The sequence below is a fragment of the Cibotium barometz genome, chromosome 15 (genome assembly GCF_041138505.1).
Source record: "Cibotium barometz isolate CiBa-2024 chromosome 15, ASM4113850v1, whole genome shotgun sequence".
Classification (NCBI taxonomy): domain Eukaryota; kingdom Viridiplantae; phylum Streptophyta; class Polypodiopsida; order Cyatheales; family Cibotiaceae; genus Cibotium; species Cibotium barometz.
The window spans coordinates 3303101-3329758 of record NC_141060.1 but is presented as its reverse complement, the minus strand read 5'-3'; the positions used below and the strand labels follow the sequence as shown (position 1 = coordinate 3329758).

The 26658-nt window shown below is 46.1% G+C and overlaps 1 protein-coding gene across 1 annotated transcript in view; it reads left to right on the top strand.

Annotated features, from left to right (window-relative positions):
* The window catches only part of LOC147630856 (uncharacterized), a 52292-nt gene extending 26717 nt beyond the window's left edge, over window positions 1-25575 (top strand). The window contains exons 3-5 of the mRNA XM_086809936.1: window positions 23777-23828; window positions 23915-23981; window positions 24801-25575. Coding sequence (XP_086666062.1) covers window positions 23777-23828; window positions 23915-23981; window positions 24801-24891 — 210 coding nt within the window. The 3' untranslated portion in view covers window positions 24892-25575. The remainder of the gene's footprint in view (window positions 1-23776; window positions 23829-23914; window positions 23982-24800) is intronic.
* The last annotated feature ends 1083 nt before the right edge of the window (window positions 25576-26658 follow it).

Genomic DNA, 26658 nt, shown 5'->3' with positions numbered 1-26658 from the left:
AGAATGTAAGAACTAGTTAGTAGTTACGACTCTAGAGTATACACTATATATTCAAAAGTCACATGTGACAAGACTCTCAAAGCCACTTTTTGTACATGAGCCATTTGATAACCAAATGACTCCCACCAAAAAAGTGGCCGGACCATTGACTCCCTACTCGAGCAAAGTGGGTTCGTGCAAGCGGCTCCCTTTGATCATTATACCGAATGAGCTCTTGGAGGAAGTCTCTTTGTTCGTGGACGGGAAGTATCCATGGCAAGTAGGCATCTCGATCGGAAAGTAGCTCCTCATCGGCGAAGAGCCTTGGTACTTTGTAGGCGGGATGCAACAAGGCTGCAAGACCATGGATAGGTCTATGCGTCCATCACCACCTCCTCTCCACAAGCGCCATGATTGAATCACGTCGCGGAGTGGGTGGAGGCTCGGTGGGATCCCTAGAATGCAAAAATTTCACTTTAAGGTTAAGTCTTTTAGGAACAAGAAAGAGATGTGAAAACGAGATTTGAAAACGTGGGACATGGGTTTACCTAATCCCCTCCATAGGAGTGTCGGGGTCTTCCTCATCAAGCACGGTGGTCGCACGAATCTCCGCTAGAGTCTCTCGCATGAAGTGGGTGAATAGCCCCAATGTGGAGCCCTCCATGTCCGCCACACGCAAAACCCTATACAAGGAAGTCACCGCAATGACAATGGCATGCACCTCGCGCCAAAAGGACTCTCTCATGCATAGCCGTTGAACGGCTTGGGCCTCGTCCGCACTAGTCACCAACTCCTCTTTTAGCCATGCGACGAAATCCGGGGAGACCATGGTCATCTGGTGCTTCGGTTGCACGTCGTATAGCCGCTCCAAGAGAAGTCACATGTAGGCAAACCGCGTGGAAGAGGGTTTCTTAAGCTCCAAGTCACTTTGCTCGCGAAACATAGCGAGCACCTTTACCTTCTTTGTGAAGAAATTCACAATGGATAGGCCTTGTGCAACCACCCTCTTCACCCACTCTAGCTTCCCCACATCCTCCATGAGTAGGTCTAGACAATGGGAGACACAAGGAGTCCATACAATGGATGGGAGCTCCGCCTCTACCAAGCGCCCCATTTTGCGGCAATTGGATGCATTGTCCGTGATGACTTGAATGACATTTTCATGTCTGACCTACAAGTAACACAATGGCAATTTGGCAAAAGCAATGACATTCTTAGAAGTTAGAAGCTTAAACATAGTACATAGTACATACCTCTATGATGGCTTGCCGGATGTGACGATAGATAAAGTTCCCCTATGTTTTTTGCCCCGCCTTTCCGGTATCCACGGCGTGTAAGAAGTATGTGCCCAGAGCGCATGAAACAAGGATGTTCATGATACCTCTCTTCTTTTGATCACTCCATCCATCGAAGAGGATAGAGCAACCATACTTCGCCTCATGGTAGGTGATACCATGCCATTCACCATGGGATGGCCCCACCTCCGCAATGGCCTTCACCATTTTGTGTCATTGTGGAACCTTGAGCACATTGAAGGAGAGATTGCAGTCTATCACCGTGCTTGCAATCTCCTCATTCGCGGCTTTCATCTTCGCCTTCACATAGGTGAGGTTGTTAATGTTTGCACCGATGGTGGATTGCCTTATTACCGGAGAGCTCTCCTCCCTTGGCCTCTTTGATTGAAAGCTGGAAGCGCCTGAGGCGGAGCCGAAGTCGGTTGGGACGGGCGAAGGAGTCACGGATGCGGAGGTACCAGACATGGAAGCTCCCCCACGTCCACCTTTGCTTTGGTTGCGGATAAGCAAGTACTTCTTCACTATACCATCCGCAATTTCTTGGGGAATCTCCTTGCACGGTGCCACTTCCCCACCAAGCTTGGATACATGTGCAAGGAGCCTTGTGACGCTACTTGTGTAACCCTTCCCGCAAAAGTTACACGTCCATTTCCATGACCCCGAATTACCGGTAGGTTTCTCACCGGTGGTGGTATATAAGGCAAAAGCCTCATGCTTGTCCTTTCCTCCGGACCTCATTGCCAAAGTCTAAAGAGAGAGGGAGAGGGCTTGAGAGAGAGAGAGATAGAGCCTAGAGGGAGAGGTTAGAGCCTAGCCTCTAGGTACTAGGTAGTAGGCCCTAGAGGGCGGGACTCGAGAGAGGGAGAAAGAAAGAAAGAAAGAAAGATTTTATTAACGTCTTCCAAAAGACCGAACTCGGCCTATGAGACAAATCAGTGTACCTGTGTGGGGTATCCTCTGTCACCCCAACAAAATGAAAAAGTACTGAACTAAAAAGCTGAATCTGGGTGTGCAATAAGTACAATGAGTGGGGGAGGTGATGGAGCTCTACTACTACTAGGAGAATGCAAAGCTATATGCATGGAGTATACAATCATGATATGCAACCTAGCTAGCTCCATCCTGTACCATACTGGGGGTATAGAATGGTATACATCAATGAAGGGGGTGTCCACAGCTCCCTGAAGAACATGCTTGGGTCTGCTCTGAAGCGAGCCAGTCGCTCCGCACCCTCTCTGTGAAACTGAGCTCTAATCTTTGTCATCTCTCTTTGGTATAGGCGTGGTGTCCGAAAGCTAGGTGTCCTTTGTCTCCTGCGGGCTCTAAGTGTCTCTGCTCTCTGGAGAGTAATTCCCTGCTGTGTAGGGACTGGGAGTGGGGTGGATCTCTGAAAAATGTAGTAATCTGTGTCTGTCATCCCCCCTCTGGAGCTGTCTAAGCCTGTAATGATGTCTCTCTGTGACGTTGTATGTCTAGAATGAATCTCCCCAGCATGCGCTGGTCTGCTGCCTCAAAGATCTGGCGTAGGGAATGTGGCTCTCTGAATAATGGGATATCTCTCTTTGATGGCTGTATATGCTCTGCATCTGCATACATAATGCTCCTCACTCTCCACCTCCTCTCTGCACAATCTGCATACCCTCTCCTCTTGGGTGATCCGTGCTGCTCTGTCAGTCTCGATCTCCAATCGATGTGATGAGACTCTAAGCTGACCAATAGCTACTCGGGAGCCGTGTGGTAAAAAGCCCTTAAGGCTTGAGCCTTGAGAGAGAGAGAGAGAGAGCTTGAGCCTTGAGAGAGAGAGAGAGAGCTTGAGAGCGTGAGCTTGAATGATGACAGAGGGAGAGACCTTGAGAGCTCTTATACAACTAACAAGGGCCAAGGCTCAAGCATGGAGGTGAAAGCCTAAAGGGATCCAAGGCCATGGCACATGTGACATGCCCAACTTCCAAGGGCCAAACGGCTACAACAAACGGGCGAACGACACACACGAAAAGACAGGCGCAAAAAATGATAAAAAACGGGCAAAAAAAAACGATAACGACGTTTTTTCGGTACGGTACGACGGTACCATTTCGTTTTGTTTCTCTAGACCGAAACGTCCGTCGGCTTGTAAAACATTCTGGTTACGTTTCGCTTTGGTCGTTTCGCCCCGTCCTGTACTGTGTTGCGGTACGCGTCCCGCAGACAACTATGGTGTTGTAGAAGAGTCCAAGATCCTTTGTACCCTGCAGATACTGCAAGATCCGCAATCTTGCGTCCCAATGAGACTTCAACAGCGTGTGCATAAACGAGCTCAACAGCCCCACAAGAAAGCTCAAGTCCAATCTGGTGTTCAGCAACGATATCAATGAACCAACCAGGTTCGGGTACAGAGAGGCATCAACTGGCTCACAAGGATCATTAACTGTAAGTTTCGTGTTCGGGTCCATCAGTGACGTGATAGGCTTGCAGTTCTCCATCCCAAAGGCCTCAAGCAACTCATGGACACACCGTTGCTGAGAGACAAAGAACCCCCTCTGGGTCTGCCAAATCTCCAATCCCAAGAAGTGGAGTAAGCCTAAATCGGTCATCTCAAACTCCTTTGACAAGGCGGCCTTTGTCACTGCAATGTGCTCCATATGACTGCCAGTGAGAATGAGGTCATCCACGTAAAGGATGATCAACGTGACCATGCCGCGTTCTCGAAAGAGATATAGGTTAGGATCAGCAACCGATCTCTGAAATCCAGTCTATAAAAAGAAGGAATCAATCTTCTGATTTCAAGCCCTAGGAGCCTACTTAAGACCATACAAGGCCTTCCACAACCTATAAACCATCCGCTTAGATCCTGGAACCTCAAAGCCTGGAGGCTGCTCAACATACACCTCCTCTTGCATGTTACCATTAAGGAACACATATTTAACATCCATCTGAAATACAGGCCACCACTAAGAAGAAGCAAGGGCAAGAACAGTCCGAATCGTGGTCATTCTCGCTGTCGGTGCAAAGGTATCCTCATAGTCGATACTTGGCCGTTGACCATAACCCTTAGCCACAAGTCTGGCTTTGTGTTTGTCCACCGACCCATCTGACGTATACTTGGTCCTAAAGACCCATGTGACACCAATGACAGACCATTTTGACGGCCTCAGAACCAACTCCCAAGTGTTATTCTTCTCTATTTCATCCTTTTACACATGCATGGCTTTCCTCCAAGTATCTTGTGTAAGGGCTCCCTTGACGGAAGTGGGCTCTCTGTCCGGCATTATACGAGACATCAAAGCATAGTTTACCTGTAAAAGCTCCGTTGAATGACTTTTGTCACGAACTCTATGCGATCTTCGAGATCCGTTCTCTGTGGTCCATTCGGAGGAAAGCTCGGTAACACCTGACTCCCGAAGGGTGTCTACCAACTACCTGGGTACTCGAACAGAATGCGAAGCCTCCTACTGCTGCGGGGGCTCATCTCCAGTTTTGGGCTCAACCTCCTCAACTGACTGAGGCTCCAACTGGAATAATCGACTGGGAATCATCATTAGAATCCTCTAGGTCTCCAAGAAGTGGCGGCTCATCAAGAGTGGAAACTGGAACATGCTCATCAAAAACCACATCCCTTCTGACGACGACCTCGTTCCTTTCTGGATCATACAACCTGTATCCCTTGGAAAGAGAGTTATATCCCACAAAGACAAGCTTTTGGGACTTTGAGTCGAGCTTTCCCCTCTGCTTTTTTGGAATGTGGACATATGCATCACTCCCAAACACATGGAAATGGGAGACATCTGGTTTCTTGCCAAAATATGCCTCAAAGGGAGTCATGTTCGGTACTGAAGTCATTGGAGAACGGTTGAGGATATGGACAGCTGTAGCCACAGCCTCTCCCCAAAGTGGACGAGGAAGATCACGATGCTCTGGCATCGGCCTCGCCATCTCCACCAGAGTCCTGTTCTTACGCTCAACTACTCCATTCTCTGACAGTGAACCTGTATCGCGCTCGATGCCATGTTCCGCACAAAACCTCACGAATGCATTGGAAGAAAATTCTCCTTCTTTGTCAGTCCTAAGAGTCTTTATCTGCAAGCCAGACTCTTTCTCCACCATCACATGCCACTCCTTGAACCAAACAAAAGCTTGGTCCTCCTGTGAAAGAAAATAAACCTAGGAGGATCTGCTACAATCATCAACAATTAGCATGAAGTACAAAGAACCTCCCAAGGATGGCGTATGCATAGGTCCACACAAGTCAGTGTGTACCAACTCCAAAGGTTACGAAGGCCGCCTGGAAGCCTGCTTCGGAAAAGATTCCGTGTGCTGCTTACCACGAATGCAAGAACTACAACGTCCCTGCACCAACATCCGGCAAGCCAACCACCATTTGGTCCCTGAAAGCTCGCCGCAGCGCATCCACATTCAAGTGGCCAAACTGAAAGTGCCACAAATCACCAATCTCAGAACCTGTCAAAGAGCAGAGTGTTGAGAGTTTGTATATACCATTCTCCACTCCGCCTTCCCAAACAACCTAGCCAGTCTCGCGGTCCCATAGAGCAACATAATGCTTCTCAAACTCCACCCGGAAGCCAGTCTTGCAAACCTCATGCACTGACAACAGATGAAACCAAGTGCGGGGACGTAAAGAACACGAGAGGAATGCTTCCCCCCTCTGCCATCGGGAATGATCTCCATCCTGCCCTCACTGTGAATCGGTATGGTGGAATTGTCGCCAATGAAAATGCGACCTGACTGTCGTTTTAGATTCTGAAAGAAGTCACGGGAAGAAGTCATGTGCCTGGAAGCACCACTATCAAGAATCCATTCCCGAGTATCCTTGGTGGTGAAGCCAACTGCCTCCTCGCTCGAAGAAGATGAAACATCGGTGTCCAACATCTCCAAGTGCACAAAGGCCGGAGTCTTTGCTGCAAACTGAAGCTGAAGAATCAGCACTCTTCCCAGTTTGCTCGGGACACTTCCTCCAATAGTGGCCTTTCGCGCTACAATCATTACAGGTCCTCCCGGCCTTCAGTTTCTCTCGGTCTGAGTCGAGCTTCTTCTCAGAAGACTTCTCCAATGAAGACTTCCCTTTGCCCTTGTTGTTACGGCTTTTCGACCGTTGGCCAGTCAAGCCCTCGGAACCTCCGCCCTATGGAGGGTTCGAAAATCGCTCTTCTTGGTCCAAGACCATGGGCACAAGCTCCTCCCATGTGATGGTGCTGAGCTTGCCACTAGTGATCAAAGAGTCAGAGAGAAAGACATGAAGGTTTGAATCTGAATAAGCTCTCTCAAAGACAAGTGAAATCAAGCAGGCATCAATCTTCTGATACCAAGCACGGGGTGCCTGTTTGAGACCAGGTAGATGTTAGCCGTCATCAATCTTCTGATACCAAGCACGGGGTGCCTGTTTGAGACCAGGTAGATGTTAGCAGTCATCTCCTGTGTGTACACTATGTCAGGGCCTCTATTGTGGGTGACTGCTCGTATTTGGTGTCTTCCCATTTTTCCTCACTCTCTGTATTTTTTTCCCTATTTTTTTGGAGCTTTGTATGGGCTGTAGCTGCCCCAGATGACTGCTCGACTGTGTCTGCCGACTGTACTTCAATGCTGGCCGATTGGGTATTTTATTGGTCATGGGCTACCAGGGCTGCTGTCGGCTGACTTTGGGCTGGCCGACCAGCAGCCAAGGGCCTATAAAATGGCCCCTTGCCCACACACTCCATATTGTATTATTCCGGAATTTATTGGTGTATATAGCAGAGTTACACAAGCTTCTCTCTCTCTTTCATCTGAGTATTGCTCTCTACAGCAGTTGGCTTCATTTCTGTTGTGCATTCTAACAAGTCCAGTGGTTCTGATTTAGTGGGATTCACGGATGTACGTACCAGCACTCACGGGTCCTCCCTCGTGCTGTACCTTCAATCATATTTAGGTTCTTGATCATCTGCAGTCTACTATCTACACATATATGCTGCTTTATTCTCTATTTTCAGATTTACAGCAGTAGCACATAAATCTCACCCCCTTCAATGATGAAGAGTAATTAAGAGTAATTAAGAGTAATTAAGAGAGACTAAGTCACAATCGTGACACTCTGCTCCTATTGAGTCAAGCTCATCGGAATCTTAGCCAAGCTTGCGAGCCTTCGAGCCACGTTACATGAGCCCTTAAGTCCGTAGCCAGGAACACGCCAAGTTCTTACCATAGTTGGAGCGTGCGTATTTTAGACTATCGAAGGCTCTTCATCACACTTCCACCTTGGCTCTGAAGGGGGTTTGTGTCAGAATATGCAGCGGAAATGATAACCAAACTTGGGTAGACAAGAGCAAGTAGACTGCAGAAAATAATCAGCACAAGAAACACAGAGAGATAGGTGTGTAAACTCTTCTCTATACACAAGATCCCGGAAATACTGAATGAGGAAGTGGTGGGGGCTGAGGGGCTATATATACAACTCCTAGAGGGCAGTTGGCCAGCAGCATATAGTGCCCACGACTGGGAAAAAAAGACACACGACTGCATAAATGCAGTCGGCCAGCAATCTGATGCCCACGCCTGATCAAAATAAGTCGGCCAGCAGCCCTGAAGCCCATGACTGATGTAGATCCACTTGGCCAGCAATAGGGTGCTCTTGGCATCATCTGGCAGCCCTCCCACCACTAGGAAAAATGAGAAAAAATAGGGAAAAAATACGGGGAGTGTGGAAAAATGATATACGGGCGGGCACACCCACAACAGAGGCCCTGGTGTATACAAATAGACAGGAGATGACTTCTAACACCCCCTCTCAGCTTCTGGCTGTGAAACCAACCCAAGGGAGCTGGAGTGCCGCCTGAGCGTAGCCTGAGGTAGACTCCGTCGAACAATAAAGTAGCAAGATGTCACCCGCCAAGATCTTCTCACGTACAAAGTGATACTGTATCTCTATATGCTTGGTCCGGGCATGGAAAACCGGGTTCCGAGCAATAGCTATACAACTGTGGTTATCGCACTGGATGACTGTGGGCTCCCTCTGTGGAAACCCAATCTCGCCTAGCAGCCTTCGCAGCCATACAACCTCACAAGCAGCCCGATACTCTGCCTCTGTCGAAGAAAGGGCAATAGTAGGCTGCCTCTTGCTGCTCCAAGAAACTGCTCCTGAGCCGAGGGTAAAAGTGTATCCTGAAGTAGATCTCCTCGTGTCTGGATCTCCTCCCCAATCTGAGTCACTCCAACCTTGGAGCTTGACTCCATTCCCTCCTGTGTAAAAGAGTCCCAGATCCTTCGTACCCTGCAGATACGGCAAGATCCGCAATCCTGCGTCCCAATGAGTCTTCAATGGCGTCTGCATAAAAGAGCTCAACAGTCCCACGGAGAAGCTCAAGTCCAATCTGGTGTTCAGCAACCAGATCAATGAACCAACCAACTTCCGGTACTGCGAGGCATCAACTGGCTCACAAGGATCTGTTACGGTTAACTTTGTGTTCGGGTCCATCGGCGAAGTAATAGGCTTGCAGTTCTCCATCCCAAAGGCCTCAAGCAACTCATGAACATACGGCCGCTGAGAGACGAAAAACCCCCTTTGGGTCTGCCAGATCTCCAATCCCAAGAAGAAGTGGAGTAAGCCTAAATCGGTCATCTCAAACTCCTTTGACAAGGTAGCCTTCGTCACTCCAATGTGCTCCACATGACCGCCGGTGAGAATGAGATCATCCACATAAAGGATGATAAGTGTGACCATGCCGCGTTCCCGAAAGAGATACAGGCTCGGATCTGCAACCGATCTCTGAAATCCAGTCCGAATAAAGAAGGAATCAATCTTCTGATTCCAAGCCCTCGGAGCTTACTTAAGACCATACAAGGCCTTACGTAACCTGTAAACCATCCCTTCCGATCCTGGAACAATAAAGCTTGGGGGCTGCTCAACGTACACCTCCTCTTGCAGGTCACCATTAAGGAACGCAGATTTTACATCCATCTGGTACACAGGCCACCTCTGAGAAGAAGCAAGGGCAAGAATGGTCCGAATCGTGGTCATCCTCGCTGTCAGTGCAAAGGTATCCTCGTAGTCGATGCCCGGCCGCTGAGCATAACCTTTAGCCACGAGCCTGGCTTTGTGTTTGTCCAGCGACCCAGCAGCCGCGTACTTGGTCTTAAAGACCCATTTGACACCAATGACTGACCGCTTCGACGGCCTCGGTACCAACTCCCAAGTGTTGTTCTTCTCGATGGCATCAAGTTCCACCTGCATGGCTTCCCTCCAAGTATCCTGTGAAAGGGCTTCCTTTACGGAAGTGGGCTCTTTATCCCGCATGATACGAGACATCAGAGCATAGTTCACCTGAAGAAGCTCCGCCGTGTTGCTTTTATCTCGGACTCGATGTGATCTTCGAGGGCCGTCCTCTGTGGTCCACTCGGAGGGTAGCTCCGTGACACCTGACTCCCGAAGGGTGTCTAACAACCACCTAGGTACTCGAACAGATCGTGGAGCCTCCTGTGGTCGCGGGGGCTCAACTCCAGCTGCGGGCTCAACCTCTTGTGATGACTGAGGTGGATCAACTGGAGTGGTAGACTGGGAATCATCATCAGACTCCTCTGGATCTCCAAGAAGTGGCGGCTCCTCGACAGTGGATGCTGGAACATGCTCGTCAAAGACCACATCCCGACTGACAACAATCTCGTTCCTCTCTGGATCATACAACCTGTATCCCTTGGAAAGAGATTTATACCCCACAAATACCAGCTTGCGGGACTTGGAGTCAAGCTTCCCCCTCTGCTTCTTCGGAATATGTACATACGCGTCACTCCCAAAGACACGGAAGTGCGAGACATCGGGTTTCCTGCCAAAATATGCCTCAAATGGAGTCATATGGGGTACAAAAGTCGTCGGAGAGCGGTTAATGGTATGGACAGCCGTTGCCACAGCCTCACCCCAAAGTGGACGAGGAAGATCACGATGCTCCAGCATGGTCCTCGCCATCTCCACCACAGTCCTGTTCTTACGTTCAACAACTCCATTCTCCGAAGGCGATCCAGTATTGGCCAATTCCCTCTTGATGTCATGATCTGCACAAAACCGAAAAAATACAGTCGAGGAGAATTCACCTCCTTTGTCAGCCCTGAGAGTCTTGACCTGAAATCTAGACTCTTTCTCCACCATCACGTGCCAATCCTTGAACCGAGCAAAAGCCTAGCCCTTCTGGGAAAGAAAGTAGACCCACGTGAATCTGGTACAATCATCAACAAGCAGCATGAAGTAGAGAGATTCTCCCAAGGATGGTATCTGCTGTGGTCCACACAAGTCAGTGTGAATCAACTCCAATGGTTTCGAAGCCCGCCTGGAAGCCTGCTTCGGAAAGGATTCCCTGTGCTGCTTACCACGTATGCAAGAACTGCAGCGTCCTTGCCTATTACCAACATCTGGCAAGCCAACCACCATCTGGTCCCGGAAGGCGCGCTGCAAAGCATCCACATTTAAGTGGCCAAAACGAAAGTGCCACAAATCTCCGACCTGAGAGCCTGTCAATGAGGAGAGTGCAGAGAGCTTGTAGATGCCATTCTCCACACCGCCTTCCCAAACAACTTTGCCTGTCTCACGGTCCCTTAGAGCAACTGAATGCTCCTCAAATTCCACCCGAAAGCCAGTCTTGCATACCTCATGCACTGACAGAAGATGAAAACCCAGAGCAGGGACATAAAGAACACAGGAAGCATGCTTGCCCCCCTTGCCGTCGGGAATAATCTCCATCCGGCCCTCACTATGTATCGGAATAGTGGAGTTATCGCCAATAAAGATACGACCTGACTGCCGTTTCAGATCCAGAAAGAAGTCACGGGATGGAGTCATGTGCCTGGAAGCACCACTATCGAGAATCCATTCTCGGGTATCCTTCGCGATGAAGCCAACTGCCTCCTCGCTCGAAGATGATGAAGCATCAGAGTCCTCCATCTCTAAGTGCACAAATGCCGGAGTCTTCGCAGCTGAGGCCGAGGAATCAGCACTCTTCCCTGTCCGCTTAGGGCACTTCCTCCAGTAGTGGCCTTTCTCGCCACAATCATTACAAGATCTTTCGGCCTTCAGCTTCTCTCGTTCTGGATCAGGCTTCTTCTCAGAAGACTTCTCCGGTGAAGCCTTCCCTTTGCCCTTGTTGGTATTACGGCCTTTCGACCGTTGGCCAGTTAAGGCCTCCGAACCTCCGCCGTGAGGAGGGTTCGTGAAACGTTCCTCCTGGTCCAAGACCATTGGCACAAGCTCCTCCCAAGTAATGGTGCTGAGCGTGCCACTCGTGATCAACGAGGAATAGAAAGCAGAATACTGACCAGGCAAGTGGGAAAGTAACGTGATGGCCATATCTTCGGATGATATCTCTTTCCCAGCTTGAAGGACTTCCTGCTGAAGGGCTTGCAGCTTGTTAATGTGTTCCCGCATCGTCGAAGACTTTGCAGGGTTCATAACCCGCATCTGCACTTCCAAGGATATCCGCTTCATGGGTGACACCCTGTTATACAAAGAAGCCAAGTGCTCCCATATGCCTCTCGCCAGCGTCATGTGCTTCACATGGTTGATCACCTGTGGTGTGCAATTGAGGAAAATAAACGACCGGACCCTGGCGTTGACACGATCCCACGTGTGCCTGTGCCTCTCGGTCCTTCCTCGTCGATAATAACTCCCCTTCCTCAACTTCCGGCCGTGGCACCCCTATGATAATAAAATTAGCAAGGTCATATGACTCCAGAACTGACTCCATCATGATCTTCCAGATGCCATAATTGGACCCGTCCAACTGACGATCCACTGGGAACGTGGGGAGAGTCGGAATCTTCACGTGCTTCTCAGCCATCTCTAGTAAATCAGCCATCGCGGAGAGTAACCTGAAAGGGTGGGTGGGTGGGGAAAAAAAAAATCTGAAAATCTGCAAGTGTCTGTCCAGCACCTTTGCTCGCCTTCCTCTTGCACCTTCTCTTCCCGTTCAGCCCGAAACAGTCCACCAATCAGCAACCTGTTGCTCCCCCTCTTGCTCAGAAAAACGCCCAAGATCTCCTAGAGCCTAGGGCTCTGATACCATGTCAGAATATGCAGTGGAAATGATAACCAAACTTGGGTAGACAAGAGCAAGTAGACTGCAGAAAATAATCAGCACAAGAAACACAGAGAGATAGGTGTGTAAACTCTTCTCTATACACAAGATCCCGGAAATACTGAATGAGGAAGTGGTGGGGGCTGAGGGGCTATATATACAACTCCTAGAGGGCAGTCGGCTAGCAGCAGATAGTGCCCACGATTGGGAAAAAGGACCCACGACTGCATAAATGCAGTCGGCCAGCAATCTGATGCCCACGCCTGATCAAAACAAGTCGGCCAGCAGCCCTGAAGCCCACGACTGATGTAGATCCAGTCGGCCAGCAAGAGGGTGCTCTTGGCATCATCTGGCAGCCCTCCCACCACTAGGAAAAATGGGGAAAAATAGGGAAAAAATACGGGGAGTGGAAAAATGATATACGGGCGGGCACACCCACAACAGAGGCCCTGGTGTATACAAATAGACAGGAGATGACTTCTAACAGTTTGTTGGATATTTTGGAGCTTTAGGTGTGTGTCCACCTTGTGCGTGTACCCTGCCTTTATGTTTGTGTATGTGTGTAACCACCTTATGTGTGTGTGTGTAACCTTATTCATGTGTGTGTGTTTGTGAACACCAGCTTAGGTGTGAACACCCCCTTATATGTGGATGGGATAAGTGTGGCATGTGATAATTGTTATGTGATTTGATTTGGGTCAAAAGATAAGGCCTAAAGCTTGCAAAAGGTACACAACATTAATCAAAGCTTTATTGAGTCGTGCAATCACCTCTCTCTAGTACTTTGCTCTCTCTCTCTCTCTCTCTCTCTCTCTCTCTCTCTCTCTTTCAAGGAGATGGTCTCAGATAGAGAGGCCTCAGATTCTCATGCTCTCACGGATGATCTGCAGCAAACCCTCCGTCCCACATGACATTGTCCGGACGGAGTTTGCTGCACCTCCTATGCTAGTAGAGGCCCTCTTCCATACGATCTGCTTCATACAGAGGATCAGAGATATGCCATCAGATCGACTCTCACATAGAGCTTTTGAGGCGTCCGCTCGCCGAGAGTGGAGATAGGAGATCATGGTATTCACAGATGATACAGTGGCTCACTCAGCATGGTCTCAACATAGATCTCCTGCCACCTTTCCAGTATGATATACATGCACCACACATCCAGATCTCTCACAGTGAGAAGAACAGAGTCCTTCAGCAAGATTTATGGCAGCGATACACTCAAGAGACTTGGATTACACCCAGTCAGCCTCTACCGTCGAAGATGCTATACTACAGAGATCAGTTTATGCGTATCTCAGCGGATGGATTCAATACATGGATGTGTACATCCTCACAATGCCGGAGTGGCGATTGGCCAGCTCAGAGTGTGATCACTGTAACTTGGTTGAACACAATGCTAATCAATACACTTAAATACACTAAGATTTGAAGGACACTAGCTCATATACAAGAAGTAAATTGCTGAATTGACAAGAGACACAATGATCCGGAACGGCCGACTCCTCCCTTGAGTAAATTGTATTACTATTGGAAAAATTCAATACATAGCTTCACGGGCATCCATTGCCAAATCCTCCATGCCAATGCATATGAAATTCAGCATTTAGAAAACAATGGTATGTCGATGTAGATCACCAAGGAGCTGCCTTGATGCCCGGTCCGACTTCAGTGCCCATATTCTCTACCATTGGCTCTATGTTCTACCAAGCAAGGTAGCAACATCTTCAAGAGCACATAGGACAAGAGAAATACTACACAGGGCGGCTAAACAAGGAGTCCTGCTCTTCTACTGAATAAGTAATGACAACACATTGTCCAATTAGCTTACCAGTCTTCATAGAAGTTGTTGCAAGCGGAAGCCTTCGCGTTGGAAGCTTTAGAAGTGTTGATATCTTCGATTTGCCGCAATCCTTCACGACAAAAGTCTTGAAGAGGATGAAGGGAACCCTGGGAAAGCTTCCCCTATGGTTCAACTTGAGAAAGGAAGGCTGAAATTAGGGTTTTCAGCAAAAAGACCAGAAATTACAGCAAAAATGAGAGCTGTTTTGCTGAATTTCAGTCATTGGGAGTAAGTAGGAGGGTGATTAGCACTTGAAAACACTCTTGGAAGCTTGGAAAACACCCTAGCAAGTTGGGTATGGCTATGGAGAGCTTGGAAATGGAGAGAAATGGTGGAAAAACAGAGTTTTCAGCCTCCAAAAATCCTCATGAAGAGAAAACACGAATTTTCTCTTAATAAGTAACTGAATTGGGGTCCAATCAGGTGAGAGGACATGGGGAGATGCCCATTTATGAGTAAAAAGGGAGGATCAGGTCCTGGACATTGAGTCTTGTCCGCCTCGGGACTTCAGTGAGTGTGAACTTGGAAGCGGTCATAATTTATAAGTGACTTTTGGGCGCCCAAACTTTAATGAGGTGGGAACGCACTCACTTATAAATATTGGCTAAGTCCTAAGGGCTATTTGAGCCTAGATTGGGTAATACTTACCACCTGTTCACATGCCACACAACCATGTCAGCAGACAGTTTCACACGCACGGTTCATGGGCGGGCGTCCCCTAGCTCGGAACTACACATAGGTCATGCAGGCATGAAAACAGCATGCAATTTCATTTGCAGGCAAGCACATAAAGATGCTATGCAATGCAGCATTGGCATGAGCAATTTCCGTCCATGAAACCATATAAGACCAGGCGTTTCTAGGCAAGTATATGCGATACCAGACCCGGTGGAAAGCCAATCCTCCAGGCGTTTCCGGGCATGTACACAAAGGCATAAGTCCCAGCGGAAAGCCAAGTCCTCCAGGCGTTTCCGGGCATGTACACAAAGACACAAGTCCCAGCGGAAAGCCAAGTCCTCCATATATTCCAGGCATGATAACATCAAGTCCCAGCGGAATATCATATCCAACTATACAGCATGACACGTGTCAATCACATGCATAGGCACATTCCATAAGCCATGGACACCAATCCAATATGTACATAGTGTGAAAGCAAGAGTGAACCATTCGGGTGGCCAAATGGTGACATTTCCCCCCGCTTCTAAACAGTTGTCCGCAACTGAAATGTATCCAAATATGTCTGAAGCACATGCGGGCAATCTTTGAAGAACTCTTCATCTACCCATTTAGCATCAATGGGAAGATAGTTCTTAAACTTCACAAGGTAACGCCTCACAACTTTGCCTGCAGAGCAAGCTTGCGTTTCTTGTGATACACAATCTGCTCTGGCTGCAAGATCTCCTGGGCTTCGGCCCTACATACTTACGAAGGAGACTCACATGAAAAGCATTGTGTATGTGCCAATGACTAGGTAATGCCAATCTGAAAGCCACTTCATTGATCTTCTCGATCACTCAAAAAGGCCCATAGTACTTGGTTGCAAGCTTAGGATATGCACCCTCTTTGCCAGGCCTCTTTGCAAGTCTTGCTTTCTCAAATTTCAGTAATACCCAATCATTCTCTTTAACATCCAATTGCCTTCTATGCTTGTCGGCAACCTTTTTATGCTTGTCTTGTGACCTTGCAATGGCTGTCCACACCTGAGCAAAAGCAATATCCAAGTCTCTTACATACTCATCAGCTGCAAATATCTCATCCTTTGTGCGAAGGATGGGTGGCAAAACCACCTTACCATAAACAATCTCAATGGGGCCTTTCCCGTAGATGCATGCACGGTGTTGTTGTATGCAAATTCGACAAGCGGTAAGTACTTCTCCCAAGAAGACTTCTGATCCGCCACATAACATTTCAAGAGATCCAACACGGCTGAATTTGCAGCCTCACTTTGCCCATCCGTTTGAGGTTGATAAGCTGATGAGAAGTCCAATTTGGTGCCCATATTATCAAATAAGGCCCGCCAAAAGAGACTTGTAGTCCTGGGATCTCTATCCCCCACAATGGACTTCGGCATTCCATGATGTTTGAACACTTGTGCAAGATATATTTTAACCATATGCTCAGCTCTGAAATGAGCTTGCTTGCTAAACCTGTCCACAATTGTCCAAATTGCATCATTACCCTGTTGGGTACGTGGCAAGTCCATAATGAAATCCATTGTAATACTTTCCCATGGCTGCGTGGGAATAGGCAATGGCTGAAGCAAACCTGGTGCCTTTTGCCTATCAAATTTGACCTTTTGACAGGTGATACATGCACGTACATGTGCCTCTATGTTCTTCCGCATACCTGGCCAAAAGAAATACCGCTCAATCATGTGCGTAGTAGGCATTATGCCTCTATGACCAGCATATGGAGGAGCATGGCACTCACCCAAAACCTTTTGCCTCATGTCAGACACCACACATAGGCAATTATCTTTCATGAGATAACCCTCTTTGATCACATATGAGGCATGTGCATGACCAGCCATCAATTCAGCCCAAATAGTGGCAAAATCAGCATCCGTATGATACAAATCACGCATGGTAGACAAGTCCCCATGAGAGGCAACCGAGATAGCTGCTACATACGGCTTTCATAACAATACATCGGCCACTACATTCTTCTTTCCCGGGGTGTGCAAGATCTGAAAATGAAACATAGAGAGGAAATTGGCCATCCTCATATGCTTCTCTGATAACTTAGTTTGAGTAAGAAAATACCTCAAACTTTGGTGATCTTTCTTCACAGTGAAATCAGCCCCAAGAAGGTAATGTTTTCATATAGTAAGTGCATGAATTACAGCCAAGAGCTCTTTCTCATATATGCCAAGAGATAGCTCCGCATCATGCAACCTACGACTCTCATAAGCATCACATTCCACTTGATTAAGGACAGTCCCTATGCAATTTCCAAATGCATCACATTCCACACAAAAAGGCTTTTGCAAATCCGGAACGATCAACACTAAACCATGAGTAGTTGCATCTTTCAATTTGAGGAATGCATGTCTCTCTACATTAGTCCATTTGAACATGGCCTTCTTCTTTGTCAAATCATGCAAAGGAGAAGCAATCCATGCAAAGTGCCGAATGAACCTGCGGTAGTAAGAGCATAATCCAAGAAAACTACGGATCTCATGCACCGAACTCAATTCGGGCCAATTTCGAATTGCATCAATCTTTGCAAGATCCATCCACACTCCATCTTTGGACACAATATTCCCAAGATAATGTATCTCTGACAAGAAGAACTCACTCTTCTTTGCATTTATGAAGAGTTTATGCTTATGGAGCTCTTCAAAAACAATAGCCAAATGAGCTTTATGCTCTTCTTCGGTCTTCGAGAAGACTAGGATGTCATCAAAGAAGACACCTGTAAATTTCCTGTACCCACAGAATATGCGATCCATCATTCTATTGAAAGTAGCCGGGGCATTTGTAAGACCAAAAGGCATAACAAGATACTCATAAAGCCCAAATGCTGTCCTGAAAGCAGTTTTGTGTACATCCTGAGGCACTACACGCACTTGATGATATCCACTCTTGAGATCAATTCGGCTAAAGCATGCCGATCCATCCAACTTGTCAAGGATGTCGTCTATGCGTGGAATCGGAAACCAATTCTTGATGGTAAGCTTATTCAAAGCTCTATAATCCACACATACGAAAGGATCCATCCTTCTTTTGAACTAAGAGGACGGGTGAACAATATGGGGAAGAGCTTGGCTGAACCAAACCCTTCTCAAGAAGCTCATTTACTTGCTTCATGATCTCCTCTTTTTGGGATGCACTTACACGATAGACTGGCCTATTCGGTGGTGAGCTACCCGGCACAAGATCAATGCGATGATCTTCTGGTGGTACAGGTGGTAACTCATTTGGTAACTCATCAGCAAAACAATCATTGTGCTCTTGCAAAAATTTCAGCTTATCATTACAAAGAGTGTTTACATGTACATTATTTTTCTCAATAGGATCTCGTACAAAAATCAAGTACGCAAAAATACTCTTTTTCATTACTTTCTTAATTTGTACATGAGATACAAGGGGAATGGTATCACCCTCTTCACTAGCATCAATTACATGTTCTCGGCCTTTATACATGAAGGTGATCGTGTTAGTCTTGTAAGCCTTGCACGGATCAATACGTGTATGCCAAGGCTTTCCAAGCAATACATCACAGCCATTCAAAGGCGCCACAAGAAAATCCTCATGATCCACATAGCCTTCAATGTGTATGCGCAACTTGCCAAAAATAGGCATGACCTTCACTTCTCTACCAACAAAGGCAGCCCCTGCTTCAATTTGAGGACCCATGTCCTCCACTTCAATACCCAAAGCAGCTGCCATCTGAGTGGATATGAAATTTTCAGATGCACAATCATCAAACATGAACAAAGCGGGCTGATCTTTGAGCTGTCCCCAAGCTTTACATACAACCCTATCTTTGCTATCATGTGAAGTGTTGCCCTGCACATCCGGAACCATATGCACATTAGGCTTCGGAACATTAGCATTTTCAGCTTTGTTCTTCTTATTTGGGCATGCTTTTGCCATGTGCTCAATGCTGCCATAAGTAAAGCATTTGCCTTCACGCATATATTGCTCCTTCTTCTCAGCACTAAGACCAAAGTTTGCCGGCTTATAAGGACGCTTTTTAGCAAACTTATTTTCAGCTTTTGGACCCGATTTGGCTTGGTTTTGGTCCCTTTTAGGTGGCTGTCCATCATTTTGCAGGTTTTGGACAGCCCTCTCTTTCCCTTGAAATGAGGGTTTAGCCTTATTGGATCGACTCAATTTGAGTTCCAATTGCTCGGTGGCGGTGGCGGCTGCGATTAATTGGTGTAAGGTATGACCAGGATACATTTGTAATCCCGCTTTATACACGGGTTGCAATCCCGATTGAAACCTTCTCTTCCTTTCCGCCTCAGTGACATGCATAAATGGAGACACCTCGAAGAGCACTTTCCAAAACTTTTGTACATATGCATTTACCGATTCTCCCTCATTTTGCTTTACCCAATCCCACTTCATTGTTATCTCATTCAATGCATTGGGAGGCAAGAATTGAGCATAGAACCTCTCCTTGAACTCTTCCCATGATCTAACAGGATTCGGTGAGAGCTTCTCCATGAGCCACCAATGGGCAACAGTGCCTTTCATGAACATGCTTACATGCCGGATCATGGATTTCTGAGTGAAATCCTCATCACTGAAAGCAATATCAAACTGGGCAATAAAAGCAAGTGCCTTTGATGCATCATATTCCCCATGATATGTGTCAAACTTCACAGATTTGTCTCCGGCTTTGAAGTCACGAGACTTTGATGCATGTGTGTGCATCTCAACATGTTTTTCCCCATGTTTGTCCATTGGGACAGCCCCTGTGTGACTGGCATCATTTTTGGACCAAAAGGTGATGCATAAGGCATAGATACATGTGCCCTGTAAGCATGAGGCATGGCTGACCCCTCAACATGCATTGATACATTTTCAGCCATAGCTTCTTCCTCACGAGCACACTCGAAGGCATGAGTGGCATGAGAGATACGCGGAATACCTGCACCAACAGAAAATTGCAGCCCATGTTGCATGTGTTGTGCATGTACATTTTCAGGCGGCAATGGCATTTGACATACATTTTGACCACTGCCATAAACATTGTATCCTTCACGGGCTACATAAGGTATTCCTGCATGGTGTGAAGTCACTGATTGTGCCTCTCCCATAGCATGGAGATTTATCCTCTTAGACATAAGTTCTTGTTCGGGCACCAGTGGGGATTCTAGCAAGTATGCACGTGCTGCATCCCTCGGTTGCATGTGCAACTCTTGAGCAATCATTGCCATTGCATGATCCATATAAGATTCAGCTTTCTTGGCCTTCAAACGATCATGTACCAATGGATCCTCGCGGCGATAGAGATTCAATTCTTCTTGTTGTGCATGGAGAAGAGCTTGCATACGAGTAAGTTCAGCCCTCAAGACTATGGACTCTTCTTCTTGCATCTTCTCTTTTCCACGGGACGGTTGTCCCACATATTCATGTTCCCTATTGTGCACCACATGAGTTTGCTCATCCTGTAAAGCATTGGAGGCATGCATTTCATTGTCCCTGCCTCTTGTATTAGCATCTCCAGCATTCATTGTATGGCTGTCCATAATGTTCTAAGTGTAGAGATAGCTAGTGTTCATGGTGATCGTCTCTCACGATAGAAGTGAAAGAGAACCGTATGCTCTGATACCAATGTAACTTGGTTGAACACAATGCTAATCAATACACTTAAATACACTAAGATTTGAAGGACACTTGCTCATATACAAGAAGTAAATTGCTGAATTGACAAGAGACACACAATGAGCCGGAACGGCCGACCCCTCCCTTGAGTAAATTGTATTACTATTGGAGAAATTCAATACATAGCTTCACGGGCATCCATTGCCAAATCCTCCATGCCAATGCAGATGAAATTCAGCATTTAGAAAACAATGGTATGTCGATGTAGATCACCAAGGAGCTGCCTTGATGCTCGGCCCGACTTCAGTGCGCATATTCTCTACCATTGGCTCTATGTTCTACCAAGCAAGGTAGCAACATCTTCAAGAGCACATAGGACAAGAGAAATACTACACAGGGCGGCTAAACAAGGAGTCCTGCCCTTCTACTGAATAAGTAATGACAACACATTGTCCAATTAGCTTACCAGTCTTCATAAAAGTTGTTGCAAGCGGAAGCCTTCGCGTTGGAAGCTTTAGAAGTGTTGATATCTTCGATTTGCCGCAATCCTTCGCGACAAAAGTCTTCAAGAGGATGAAGGGAACCTTGGGAAAGCTTCCCCTATGGTTCAACTTGAGAAAGGAAGGCTGAAATTAGGGTTTTCAGCAAAAAGACCAGAAATTACAGCAAAAATGAGAGTTGTTTTGCTGAATTTCAGTCATTGGGAGTGAGTAGGAGGGTGATTAGCACTTGAAAACACTCTTGGAAGCTTGGAAAACACCCTAGCAAGTTGGGTATGGCTATGGAGAGCTTGGAAATGGAGAGAAATGGTGGAAAAACAGAGTTTTCAGCCTCCAAAAATCCTCATGAAGAGAAAACACGAATTTTCTCTTAATAAGTAAGTGAATTGGGGTCCAATCAGGTGAGAGGACATGGGGAGATGCCCATTTATGAGTAAAAAGGGAGAATCAGGTCCTGGACATTGAGTCTTGTCCGCCTCGAGACTTCAGTGAGTGTGAACTTGGAAGCGGTCATAATTTATAAGTGACTTTTGGGCGCCCAAACTTTAATGAAGTGGGAACGCACTCACTTATAAATATTGGCTAAGTCCTAAGGGCTATTTGAGCCTAGATTGGGTAATACTTGCCACTTGTTCACATGCCACACAACCATGTCAGCAGACAGTTTCACACGCACGGTTCACAGGTGGGCGTCCCCTAGCGCGGAACTACACATAGGTCATGCAGGCATGAAAACAGCATGCAATTTCATTTGCAGGCAAGCACATAAAGATGCTATGCAATGCAGCATTGGCATGAGCAATTTCCGTTCATGAAACCATATAAGACCAGGCGTTTCCAGGCAAGTATAAGACCCAGTGGAAAGCCAATCCTCCAGGCGTTTCCGGGCATGTACACAAAGGCACAAGTCCCAGCGGAAAGCCAAGTCCTCCAGGCGTTTCCGGGCATGTACACAAAGGCACAAGTCCCAGCGGAAAGCCAAGTCCTCCAGATATTCCGGGCATGATAACATCAAGTCCCAGCGGAATATCATATCCAACTATACAGCATGACACGTGTCAATCACATGCATAGGCACATTCCATAAGCCATGGACACCAATCCAATATGTAGATAGTGTGAACATTCGGGTGGCCAAATGGTGACAATCACACTAGCTTGATATTGAGGCAAGTAGGGCAGCACGGATCCCCAGAGCAGAGAGGATATGCAGACTATGCCAGGAGGAGGTTGAGAGTGAGGAACATTATGTATGCAGATGCAGAGCATTTAGTGTTATTAGAGAGAGATACACCACCATCTTCAGTGGACATCCCTCACTCCGCCAGATCATGGAGTCCGCAGACCAGCGCAGATTTGGCCAGTTTTTGTTAGAGACACATCACCACAGAGAGACACGGATACGGACTCATACCACAGGGAGAGGTGGGCGACTGCTCTAGCTCACTGATTTCTTCCAGAGATCTATCCCAGTGCCTACCCTGACACAGGAGGGGGTTACACTTCAACGCGCTGCGAACCTCCGAGCCAGATGGAGACCGAGAGCACCAGGCTTTCAGACTCGCAAACTACATCAGAGGGAGATCACAGAGATACAGGCTCGACATCAGCACCATATCCAGGAGCGGCTAGCTCACTTACACTCACACCCAGAGATCATGCTCTGCGGTATTTTTGCCTTGCCATCGCCTATGTATCACATATTACACCCCCATTATGGTATTGGTTGCAGCTAGACAGATCTGCATTGCATTTTTGTATACCCTACGCATATAGGTTGCATACTGAGCCTCTAGCAGTAGTGCTCCATCCATCACAACCCCCCACTAGCTCAGTACTTTCATACTTTATTTCATGTTCATATATATATATATATATTTGCTTTTAGGTAGCTCATGTAGTACCAAGATTACGTCAAGATGAGATTGTATGATATACCATGATATGGCTAGTATGGATGCAACTTCTCGAGATTGGGCCAATACAATGCCATAGTATGATATGCATAGTTGCTCTTGTACGTTGTACGACATTGTCGTACGGTACGGCATCGTACGACACCGTACGGTCCGATCTCCCCGCCTCCCTCTTTTGTTTTTGACCGTTGTTGTTTTGGCCCTTTTTTTTGTTTTAAAAAATGGTTGTTTATGGTTGTTTTTGATTGTTATGGGGTTTGCTTGCTTTTGGTGTCCTTTTACACTCAACAGCCAAGGATTTGTGGATGTTGACTTTTGGTGTGGATGCAAAGGATCTGTGGATGTTGACTTTTGGTGTGGATGCAAAGGATCTGTTCTCTCTATCCTTGTGATCACTACTACGTATTTGGAGGGTTGAGGTGAGGCACCTTCCTTAGTTAGGGCAACAAGAAGCAAAGGCTTCTCCTCAACCACCTCCCTTTCTGTGTGTCTTCGCATACCATCTTCCAACAGTTGGGCCTTTGCCCTTGGACTTGGGTGGGTGCCTTGGACTCTTTGGCCTCCCTTTAAAAAGCTCTCCTCCAACTTTCTCTCTATCACAAGTTTCAAGCTCTCAAGCTCAAGCTCTCATAGCTCTAGCCTCTCAAGCTCAAGCTCCCATTGCTCTCAAGCTTTGTAACAACCTCTAAGCTCTCTATCCTTTCAAATCCATAAATTTGGAAGTGTTTTTTTTAGAATACCTTACTTCACCGTATTGTATTCCAAAATTTCATAAGGTATGGTAAATTCCCGTATGATACTGTACTGTACCGCACCGTACGGTCGCACGTGAACAACTATGATGATATGATATACCGTGTATGTATAAGGCACAACATCACTCGATACAATGTTTAGAATTTATAGAGTCCTTGACCAATGGTGCACATTATTTGCAGTTCATAGGCAATTGGCAGGAGTCGCTTAACAGCAGGACTGGTTGGGGAGCTGGTAAGCCTGTTTCTCCTCTTTCTTTTTCAGGCATAAGCTGTGCACATGAATGGCACAGCAGTTGATTCAATGAATGTTTCTTGCAGTAATTCTTGCAGAAATCATTGCGGCAGTGGCGGCGAGTGCTGTCCATAGAGTATCCGTGACTACATGGTGAGTCACTCTCTTGTGAGAAGTATTTTTCAGGGTGCCATTGTTAATCTGCATTGGGTACACTAATCAAGTTTACAATTTAGCTTCATCTACCTGAGCATTTCTACACCAAATGCATGCACCTTTCCGCAATTATGTTTCTACATATATACATACCTACATGCACACATATATATACATACCTACATACACACATATATACATACTTACATACCTACATGTGAACGTAAGTATGTATATACATACATACATGCACGTTCACGCAGTATATTTAAATATGTACATGCATGTGTGTATGTGTGTGTGCGCGCACGCATAGTATGCACACCATACATTCATATATAACATTGCATTGATTTTTACTTGATTTCAAATCTGCTGATGTTTCATCCACTTCAGCATTTACCAAATGAATGCATGCACCTTCGCACAACTTCTGTTTCTACATACATTCATATATACACACATACATACATTCATTCATGTTAATATGCACGTCGTTGTATTGGCATACATGCATGCATATTTGTGTGACGTATGTGCATATATTCAAATAAAACGTCGCTTTGAAATTCACTTAATGTAAATTCAACCTAAGCTGTATCTTGGATTGCCACTGATCATGTAAAATGGAAGGTGAGTACAGTACTTTTGAATCGACAAATTGTCATGGCTGTAGGCTCTGAAAGTGTATTGTAAGTTAATATCAACACTCGTATTGTCGGCTTGCAAGGACTCATAGACATGGGTGTTTCCATACGTCCTACATTCTCAAGAGGCTTTTGTTTTGCCCTAACAAGAATGGTCTTGACTTTGCAGCCTCATCTTTTCTGTAGGCCTTGTTTATGAAGTAAACAAGCTATCAGGCATGATGCATCAAAAAACAGAAGTAAAAAAGAAGGCATTCTAGGTCTCCTTTCCATGGGATTCATAGAGAGCTGCCTGTCCAGAAAATGTAGTTGCATGTGCAGAAAATGAAGCTGTACATCTGCACAGGTAGCTCTCTGGATTTTTTTTAAAATCAAGAGCACGTCCCCATGATGTCGGCTTCAAATGGATTAAAAGACCTTGTGTTATGAACAAATCTACATCCTCTTTGCTAGTAGCATGGCCCTAGGGCCATGCTACCATCAACAATGCAACCCCATCTTTCCAGTAAAGATGATGTAGATTTGTTCATGGTAGCTTGGTCCTAGTGCTAAGCTATATTGATGAACTAGAGGTCTTGCCTCAGCATTTTCATGTGGTGATATGTAGAAGAATATTATTAGCCAGAAAAGAAGGCTATTAGGTTTTGTGATTATGAGGACTACTTTCAAAGGCCCTTTTTATGGCATGTATATGGAGGTGGATATGACATTAGTGGTGATCGATGGACCCTACTACTTTAAAGACTCCAGAGTCCACCAAAAGCTTTGCTTTCACCTTTAAAGGTTTTTAATGGAACTACCCATGAAACCAAGCTTTTCCAACAAGTAAACCTGTTGTTGGACAGTCTCCGTAGGTTGTAGGTGATAAATATGTAATATCAATATATTTCAAGGATGCATCATGAACTGCCAGAGACGTTTCTTATGCTTTGGGAGATTTTGTAGGGCTTCTGCATCCCCATAGAGTAGCTGATTTCAGAGTAGGATTGATGACAGGTCACAGTTTTGTTTGAACCCTCCCTCTCTCTCTCTCTCTCTCCCCTTTTGGGAGCTAGTCTTACTTTTTTCATGTTGTCTTGACATCCAGTCTACTCATGGATTACATGTAACAGCTTTTTGGTCTCATATCATAGAACCATAGACATTAATAACATCTCTCTCTCTCTCTCTCTCTCTCTCTCTCTCTCTTTTGCGTAAAAATAGTCTACATTATTTATGTTGGCAGTGCTATTGGTTGACAGAATTTCACTTGACACTTGCATTAATCATTCGTTTCCAGGTTTGAATGGAAATAGAATCCAAGCAAATTCTCATATGGTAGCTTTAACCATTTTGAACCAATTGATGTAGTAAACTGTACCTTCCAGGAGTATTTAGAACTTAAAATTTATAGTGAAATTAACCATGGGTCTGCTAAGTCAAACACTGCAGATATTTTCCCTTTTTCTAATCACGGGGAGAATCTCTTAATTTTCCTAAGCAAATCATAGTTCATCACACTAGATGCTAACCTACTATGTCACGTACTTTGGTAACTCATTGTTGGGTTGGAGGGTTCACATATGCATGCATGCACATTTTCTTGCCTTTTAAGTTCTTCCCATGATCAATCTGGGTAATGAGACTTGACACTTACTAAACTTCGGCAAAAGCTGGATAGGATAAGTACTACTTAAGCCCAAGTCACTAGGTAAATTTTATTGCACTTATAACTTTGTGACTTTGTCATTGAAACAGAGTATGCTAGTTGCCTTGTTGGGTTTTTAAATAACTAATCTTGAAACATTTTAACTTCAATTTCTCTTTTAGACCAAGACATATTGATTAACAATTAGCATAGTGATTTTTTTTTCTTATTTTTTGCGCGCTTGAAATTCAGCTCTTGCAACAAGGCAAAATAAAGACTGATCTTTTTTTTTTCTCCCGGGAAGCCCCTCTCGGGGGATGCAATGCAAACATTGCACCACAGACACTACCGATACATTGCACCACACACACACTACGGATGTCAGGGTTTGAATCCAGGC